Source organism: Poecilia formosa, unplaced genomic scaffold (genome assembly GCF_000485575.1).
Source record: "Poecilia formosa unplaced genomic scaffold, Poecilia_formosa-5.1.2 Scaffold1296, whole genome shotgun sequence".
Lineage (NCBI taxonomy): Eukaryota > Metazoa > Chordata > Actinopteri > Cyprinodontiformes > Poeciliidae > Poecilia > Poecilia formosa.
This window is the reverse complement of record NW_006801235.1, coordinates 478-9,449: the sequence shown is the minus strand read 5'-3', so window position 1 is coordinate 9,449 and position 8,972 is coordinate 478. Positions and strand designations below refer to the sequence as shown.

Sequence of the window (8,972 nt, the reverse complement as noted above, 5' to 3'; positions counted from 1 at the left end):
ATTAATGCTGTGGTTCGACTGGTGCCAGGGTGGCCAGAAAAACGAGAAGCATGGGCCCAATGAATTACCCGGGAACGAACAGACAGAGGAACATAAGTGCGGCCCGAAGGACCGGTACCCGGATCAGGATCGGACTGCTGAGCTCTGAGGACCAGGTCGGAGATGTCCCAGGAAACCGCCCCCACAATACATGATCGCGGCACTATGGTGTCCACAACAAGGTCACCCTCGTCAGAGGAGAATTGCCGAGAGAGGGCGTCAGGTTTCACATTCTTCGAGCCGGGTTTGTAAGAAATAAGAAAATTGAATCTCGAAAAAAAGAGAGACCATCTTGACTGTCGAGGATTCAACCTTTTTGCCGTTTGGAGGTAGGACAAGTTTTTATGATCTGTCCACACCACGATCGGAAGCTCAGCCCCCTCCAGCCAATGGCGCCACTCCTCAAAAGCCATTTTAATAGCCAGCAACTCACGATCCCCCACATCATAGTTTCTCTCTGAAGGCGACAGCCGGCGAGAAAAAAAGGCACATGGATGCAGTTTGTGATCAGAGGGCGAGACTTGAGACAAGACCGCTCCAACCCCCGAGTCAGAAGCATCCACCTCCAACGTGAACTGCTGAGAAGGGTCCGGTTGGATCAGAATAGGAGCACTAGCAAACTTCTCCTTCAGAGCTGAAAAGGCCGCATCTGCTTCAGGAGTCCAAGTAAACTGGATCTTGGTGGATGTGAGACTTGTCATGGGGGCTGCAGTTTGACTGTAGTTGCGGATAAACCTCCGATAAAAATTAGCAAACCCCAAAAAACGTTGTAACTGCTTCCGGGAGGAGGGTGTCGGCCAATCCAGAACTGCACGAATTCTCTCCGGATCCGGCTTCACCTGCCCGCTCTCCAAGATGAAACCCAGGAACGAGATGGAAGGTACATGAAACTCGCACTTCTCCGCTTTAACGTACAAACTGTTTTCTAGGAGGCGTTGCAGGACCAATCTGACGTGCTGTTTGTGTTCCGTTATGTTCTTAGAGAAGATCAGGATGTCATCCAGATAAACGAACACAAACCGATCCAGAAAATCACGCAGCACGTCATTAATGAGAGATTGGAAAACCGCTGGAGCGTTCGTCAGACCAAATGGCATGACCAAATATTCAAAATGGCCCAACGGAGTTTTGAACGCGGTTTTCCACTCATCCCCTTCACTGATGCGGACAAGATGGTAAGCATTTCGCAAATCCAATTTAGTGAACACTGTGGCGCCCTGAACCGGTTCAAAAGCTGAGGTGAGAAGGGGAAGAGGATACTTATTTTTAACTGTGATCTGATTAAGGCATTTGTAGTCAATACATGGTCTGAGAGAACCGTCTTTCTTAGATATAAAAAAAAATCCGGCCCCTAACGGAGACGTAGAGGGGCGGATAATGCCTGCAGCCCGTGACTCATTAATATATTTCACCATGCTCTCCCTCTCTGGCTTAGAAATGTTATACAGCCGACTGGAGGGCAGCGGAGCGCCTGGAAGGAGATCAATTGCGCAGTCGTAGGGGCGGTGGGGGGGAAGTGAAAGCGCTTTATTTTTTTTAAACACCATTCTTAAATCATGATATTCAGAGGGCACTTTAGACAGATCCTGGGCGTCATCTTCGTCCTGCGGAGTAGTGTCCAGTTTTGGATTCGTCAAGGCCGACAGCAGGCAGGTTGCATGACAGGTTCTGCTCCATGATTCCACTCTTCCCTCATACCAGTTAAGGTGAGGATTATGTTGTCTCAACCAGGGAATACCCAGCACCAAAGGGCTCTGTGGAAAGGGAAACACATAAAAAGTCAGAAACTCTCGGTGATTGCCTGAAACCAGAAGTTCGATAGGTTTAGTCTGTTGTGAAATTGCTGGCAGAACTCCCCCATCCAGGGCAGAAACTTGGATTGGAGCGGGAAGGGAAATTGTAGGTATATTAAGATTCTTAACCAGTTCTTTATCAATTAGGTTTTGTTCACATCCTGAATCAATTAGTGCCGAGAGGTTAACTGACCTTTGATTGAAGCAAAGAGAGGCAGGAAGAGAAAATCGGGAGATCGAACTGGAACATCCACCCACCAGGACTCCCGTGTTCACTGGTGGGCTTTCCCTTTTAACCGGGCAGGGCATGCCGCGATAAAATGGCCAGAGAGACCGCAGTAAAAGCAGGCTCGAGCTTCTAGCCTTCGTTGCCTTTCTGAGGGGGAAATCCTGGTGCGGCCAATCTGCATGGGTTCCTCGGGAGGAAGCGTGTTCAGTGTGGTTTCCATGGCAACCTCGGAAGCGAAACTGTATGGAAAAAAGACAGGTTTAGATCCCTTCCTCTCTCGGGATCTCCCTCGAAGTCTATTATCAATCTTAATAGCCAAGGATATTAAAGCTTCCAAATTGGGTGGTTCGTCCCTGTAGACCAGTTCATTCTTAAGCGTCTCGTTTAGAGCCTGAATGAAAGCCCCTTTTAGAGCTTTGTCATTCCACCCAGACGTAGCTGCAAGTGTGCGAAAATCTATTGCGAATTCAGCTGCAGAACGGGATCCCTGTTTCAAGTTCTAAAGCTGATGCGTGATTTCTGAACTAGACTCTGCATAGCCGAATGTTTGCTTTAACTCACTTAGAAAGGTAACAAATGGTGTTTGAGAAAGAGAGACCAGGTTAAATTTAGCTTCTGCCCATCGCAGGGCTTTCCCCTTCAATAACCCGATCATATACGCTATCTTAGCGGAGTCATCTGGGAAAGAGTCTGGAGCTCTGCAAAAAACGATGGAACATTGCAAGATGAATCCTCCACACTTTCCAATCTCTCCAGAATAATGATCAGGTGTCGGAAGCGAAATCTCACGGCCCCGGTGCGTCCCAGCTGGGGTTGACTGCAAAGGAGACCCCGCACCGGGTGGAGGGGCAGCGGCGGCGGCGGCTTCTGCGCCGGCTGCATTAGGAGGCTGAGGATTTTGGTCCAGTCTATTTGACAGTTCTGAGACTGACGTTCTCAATTGATCCATTATCTGTCCCTGGAAATTCTGCTGATCCAATAGAGTACGAAGCATGGCGTCGTGACGAGCTAAGAGTTCAGCTGAGCTCAAAGCGGGTCTTGTGTGAGTACCTGCTGGGTCAACTTGGCTCGATGGTTCTGTCATGTTGGATTTTAGTCTCTTGACCCACATGCAAGTTTCACACAAGACCGGAAACACTGTTCAGTGAAAGTTTTAATGTTGTTCAATTGTACAATTAAATATGCTCCACAGAATGGTTAGGCGATTCAGCTCAGGATCTGTTGGAGAGGGGAGATGTTAGTGGGGGAGCGGAGATGAGAGATCTTGATCGGATTGGATGAACGGGCTTACTGTTTTTCCGGATGGTGGTTGCGTGGAGGGGAATGCTAGGATCCGTCAGCGTTTCTGATGACCAATGATGGAGAGGGAAGCGGAGAGCAGCAGGCGGAGATGTTCGGTCTTTGACAGGGGCGATCTTTATGTCCGGGCGTGGTTCTTGGCTTGATCCCGACAGCTCATCGTTTTTTTCTCTGAAAGAAGACACAGAATTACTCGAAGTCTCTTAAAAGCATCTAAAGTATGGCTTCTGGGTAGACTCTGACCAACAAGTGGGACCATCGAGCGATGAGCGACTGTTCCTCAGCTTCTTAAAGGTCCTCCAGTCAATCATTCGGAATCAGCTGCCGGTGCGCCAGCCTGTCAGAGCTCTCCTCCGAAGATCCTCTATAGGGAAGACCACTCACACTGACCCGAATCCTAACAGCTTCTCGCTCCTTCCACCAGGGACCGCCTGGTGGATGATCTCTGGTGGGCGTGACCGGCGACGGTGGGATCCTCACACCTGTCGGAGATTGTCTCATCTCCGCAGAGGCTTAAGAGTGGAGTCAGCCAACACATCGATGCCAGAGTGTTAACCAGTAATGGTACTGCAGGCCATCATCATAGTGTTTGTTGACTCCTTGTGAACCTCCCAGTGACTCCTGTTGTGTTTCTTCGTTTTTCAGACTACTCCCTTGTGACGTCGTGGTCCGACCACTCGAGGCTTTTGAGCTCCTGGCTGTACCTGGCGTACTTACCCCTCGTTGGCTGCCTTTCTCGTTCTGCCCCGGTGAGCCGAGGTCTGTATCTGTCCGCCCTCCAACGCTGTCCGCTGGATCTTCCCAAGACACCAGCTGGTTCCGCAGCAGATCCCCATACCTGAAAACACCCCCGGAAATCCCAGTATCCACCCCCTCTTACCTGCCGCCTGACCTAGTAAGACCGTTGCCGTTCGTTCAGAACTCAAACATCCCACAGTCCTTAAACTCATCGCTCATTCTCTCTTCCAGCCCGCTCCAGTTGCCGCTCCACCAGGAACACAGTTTATCTGTGCTGTTGTTGTGCTTTATATTAAGCATCTTTTACTGATTATCGGTTCTCTGGTTTTTTGCATGTGGGTCAAGAAGTTACCTTCCGTCATGACACCATCTTTTCAACCGGGACGCTACACCATATTATGGGATGTGATTTTTTTTCTGTATTTATATAAATGTCCAACAGACACAGACACACCTATCAGTGTAACAATAATCACCAAACTAAAACACATGAGATATTAAGGTCAGCAAAATTGTCATGGTGGGAGCTATAAAAGACCCCCCGAACTATGTTTTCCTGCCAAGGTAACCATAAAGAAAGTTTGGACTAAGTTCCTGATTGTTCATCCGAGCAGTTTTACTGCCAACAAACCTTCAGCAGTTTTCCAGACAAATCAGATCTGGCACCTCTGTATTCACCTGGGCAGAAAGTTTGGGTCTTTTAACGTGGCATTCCATTCAAATCCATCCCTAACAAGCTGGGTCCATGCTTTATCAGTCTATATGTCATAGAATCTGTCATCAATCCAACAGCTGTCTGTCTCCAAGTTCATCCCACGTTCCACATCTCCAAGGTAAAGCCTGTCCTTGCCTCGCAAACTGTTTGGTATCCTGAGAGTGTCGCTGCATTTGGGCCCGAAATATTCCAAAAACCATGACACAATAAAGGTTAAGAATTTCTTGTATAAAAGCAAGAAATTCTTATAGAGATTTCATAAAGGACTTATTTTATTCCACTTATAGAGATAGAGATGTGAGAATATTTTTTTTAAATTATGATAGTTTCAATTTCTTTATAATCTGTTTTTGGTTGGTGCTGGTGGCCATTTTCTATTTTTCTTCGAGTTAGACAAAAAGGGGGCAGAAAGAAGGGGGAAGACTACACCACACGATGCCCCAAGTTTAATGATTTTGTTATTTTGGGGGGTGGGTGGGGAGGGGTTAACTGGTATCATAGGTTCAAAGTTTTTATCCTGAAAAAGCATTGAATCCCAGGACAGGGAAAAAAGAACATTATTACACATGGATATTATTATTATTATTATTATTACACACGCGTGGATATTACATAATTTTTTTTTGAATTGTGGATTTTAGAGTTAGTAGATGAGAGCTTATGAGGTATACACCTCATTAGCGTTTTATTATTTTCAAAAATCTGTTTTTACTACTAAGGACTGCATTGCACAGTGAGCTGTTATTACGAGAAGTAAAACCAAACATACTCAGATTTACACTGAAAATAACAGATACCGTGAACTATTGCCAGATTAAAAGATTTTGCAAACATATCACTTCTATTTAAAAATATAAGTTAGAAATCCTTGTGATTTGGTTTCAGAATAGGCTGTCCCAGAAACCAGTTAGGAAATATGGAAATACTTATTTTCAACAAAACGACATTAAGTTGCAGATCATTTACATGACAAACAACTTACTCATTCACACCAACGCAACCATCTGTCTCTGTGTGGTTTAATAGGCTGCAGTAATATGTTGAAAGTCATTTTTTCAACATGACTTCTGAGTACTTTCACAGGAAACCAGCCATACACATGACATGATCACTCACAGACAGCAACAGCTGAAGAACTCACCACTGGAGCAGTTGGAACCCCCCCAGCCTGGTTCACATCGACAGGTGTTGGGTGCCATACAACTGCCATGAACACAGCTGTCTTCACAATGTGCTGTGCAAGGAGGAAGCAGACACAATAATGAATTCATTTGACTTTTTTAATTTTATGTGAATTAATTTCAGATTATCTATAGATTATCCACAATGTAATTTAGAAAATAGCCAATATACAATTGAAACCACAAGTTTCCATACAATGAATCAAAAGATATACACCTTTTTTCCTTAGTTTCTGAAGACATTAGACCACACTTCCCCTGTTTTAGGTTAGTTACAATTATCAAAAACATTTCCATTTACCAAATTTAAGCAGTGAGAAAAATATCAGAAGACGATGTGATGCCTTTGGAAACCACCCTTAGCTTAATTGACACATTTACGTTCCACAGGTGGAGGCACACCTGTGGAAGTATTTTAGGGCCACATCTGGTACACACAGCTTTCTTGTTTGACACAATTGGAAAGACAAAAGAAATAAACCAAAATAGCCAGAAAAGAATTGTGGAGTTGCACAAGTCTTGTTTATCCTTAGGAACAATTACAATCAAGGAACAATCAACAATGAAGGTGCTGTGTTCATCTGTTCAAACTAGGAATGAAAACAATTATTTATAGGTTAATTAATTGTTTGCATTTTTTGCAATTGTTAACCATTAATGTCTACTTAGATATTGTCTACTTATTCATTATTGGTTAACAATAACCAATAAATAATTTTGGCTGGATGGCAGTCAAAATTCAAAAGTGTTGAATTTATGAGGACTTTGTCTTAATGTTAAGACAAAGTCCTAATATGGTGAAAAAGAATAATTTTACGTGTGTGTGGTTCTGCATGTGTATACAGAGAAACAAGAGTAATGGCAGTGGTGGGAGGGGATACAGGCACTCACGAGCACACATCTCTCCAATTTCAAAGAAGCCTGGGCAACACTGTGACTTTATCCTGTACATGATTTTCTCTCCTCTCCGATAAGCTGTCCGATACATCTCCCTGTAATCACACAGAGAACAGAGGTCACTTGTTGAGGACATTTAGGTTATGGAAAAAGGTTTAACAAATTAACTAGCTTTCACAGGTTATAAAACAGCTGATTATAAAAAAGTGAGCCACTCTGTCATCATACGTATATGATGTATGAGAAGTGAAAATTGTACTTTGATAAAACACCAGGTACAAAATCTGTAATCTCTTAGATGTATGCTAAGGTGTGTTCCTCACCTGTATCTGGTGCACTTGAACCATTTGAGGATGTCTGGACAGTTGGTGTAATAAATCTGATCAAAACTATAAGCATAAGACTCCGTCACCATCCTTGAGTAACTGAAACCATAAAAAGACAGAAGAAAGACACTTAAAACTTACAAGCAAACTCAGTATGTCTGTTGTGAGAAGGTAAGATAAGTTAAAATTTCAAACTGTTCAGTGTGCCACTTCTATCTGACCACTGTTTTTCAAAGTAATGCGAGATAAGTGTGAGAATTGAAGTCTGTCCAAAAGAATTTGGTTGCAGGGCTTGAAACAAAACTCCCGCATGACTGTCTCATGAATAACCACACAAACATGCTCTTTCTACAGTAATCACATTCAATCACTAACACCAGTGAGTTTCAAGCTCACCGGTGTTAGTGAGCTTGAAACTTACTATCTTTTTTATTTCTTGCTCTGCACCTTCTCCTGTCCCCCATTTTTCAAAATATTCTATTCTTTTGAAAATAGAGTTTCTTTAACTACTGTGAGCGAACATATTTTTTGTTTCTTGATAAAATCAGTTTAACTCAAATTTTATTTGTAAAGAAGGACCTTAAATCAGATAAAGGAGAGTCTATTAAAAGTACTTCTTGCAAGTTTTCTCAGCACTTGTCCAAGCCCTACACAGAAATGTCTGCAGAATTCTGATTCACCTCTCCCAGTGACTGCAGACGTTTGGATCATCCAGATTGAGGGAAGATGTATTATAAGGGAGAGACCAGAAGACCACAGTTGAAAGGACTGTCATATAGTACCCCATCAACTCAGCCATCATAATAGGAGCTGCACCTTAAGTTGGAGAACGAGAAAAAAAAAATCAGTTAAATGTAGGAGCACTTAAAAGTTAAACTGTTGTTTGAATTGGTGCATAAATGTACATAATGTGTTCTTACACCTTAAGTAAAAAAGGTAAATCATAAGTACATTTATTCTATTGTGAAAACATTTGAAGTAGCTACTTAGCGTGCTCAATAGTTAGTTTTAGGGTTAGGTTAGGTTAATTTTAGTTTAACTGCATCGTTAAACTTACCACTCAAATCTGCAGTTAATTTGAATCCAATTCAGTTTATTTATCCATCCCTCCATTATCTTACATGCTGGTGCCTATTTTCAGCTGTCAATGGGCGAGAGGCGGGGCACACCCTGGACAGGTTGCCAGTCCATTGCAGAGCATCAGCTTATTTATATAACACCAATTCATAACAAATATCGTCTCAGGGAACTTACAAAAAAAAATTTCAGTTCAGTCATACAAACATTTCAATTGATCCTAGTTATCAAACAGTACAGTATGCTCAGTTATTTATTCAAACTAGATTAAAAAGGTTTTTCTATGGAAACCCAACAGATTGCATTAAATGATGCATACGAAAGGTTTGAAGGTTAAAGAATATAAGGAAGCAGTAAAAATACATGCATACAGCATAAAAATGCAACATTGAAAACAATCACTTGCACAATCAGTATACACAGAGACGAGGGTAATGGTGGTGTTGGGAGGGGGTATGTACACTCAGGAGCACGCAACTGTCGCCTGTGTCACCCATTCGTGAATGGGTGAATGACTGTAGTGTGAAGCGCTATGGCGTCTTAGGGACTCGATAAAGCACTATACAAGCACAAAGCCATTTTACCACTTTGTCTGCCTACAGAATGTAATGCGGTTCTGGATTGGAGTTCAGTGGATTATGATTATGATTATAATGATTATGGATTCATTATCAGACA

At 43.1% G+C, this 8,972-nt stretch overlaps 1 protein-coding gene across 1 annotated transcript; it reads right to left on the bottom strand.

Annotated features, from left to right (window-relative positions):
• Positions 1-5,877: 5,877 nt before the first annotated feature.
• Positions 5,878-8,263, bottom strand: LOC107835238 (multiple epidermal growth factor-like domains protein 10). The gene is made up of 4 exons (XM_016667571.1): positions 7,898-8,263; positions 7,215-7,316; positions 6,886-6,986; positions 5,878-6,047 (listed from the first exon to the last, which is right to left on the bottom strand). The coding sequence occupies exons 1-4, from the start codon at positions 8,017-8,019 to the stop codon at positions 5,926-5,928; spliced, it is 447 nt and encodes a 148-aa protein (XP_016523057.1). The 5' UTR covers positions 8,020-8,263; the 3' UTR covers positions 5,878-5,925.
• Positions 8,264-8,972: the final 709 nt, after the last annotated feature.

Bases quoted from the DNA above. Each gene is read 5' to 3' on its own strand.
- LOC107835238 (XM_016667571.1), bottom strand. From the start codon at position 8,019: ATGATGGCTGAGTTGATGGGGTACTATATGACAGTCCTTTCAACTGTG. The intron at 6,987-7,214 runs GTGAGGAACACA...GTGTGATTACAG, and splicing joins TTCAAGTGCACCAGATACAG to GGAGATGTATCGGACAGCTT. The intron at 6,048-6,885 runs GTGAGTGCCTGT...CTCCTTGCACAG, and splicing joins AATTGGAGAGATGTGTGCTC to CACATTGTGAAGACAGCTGT.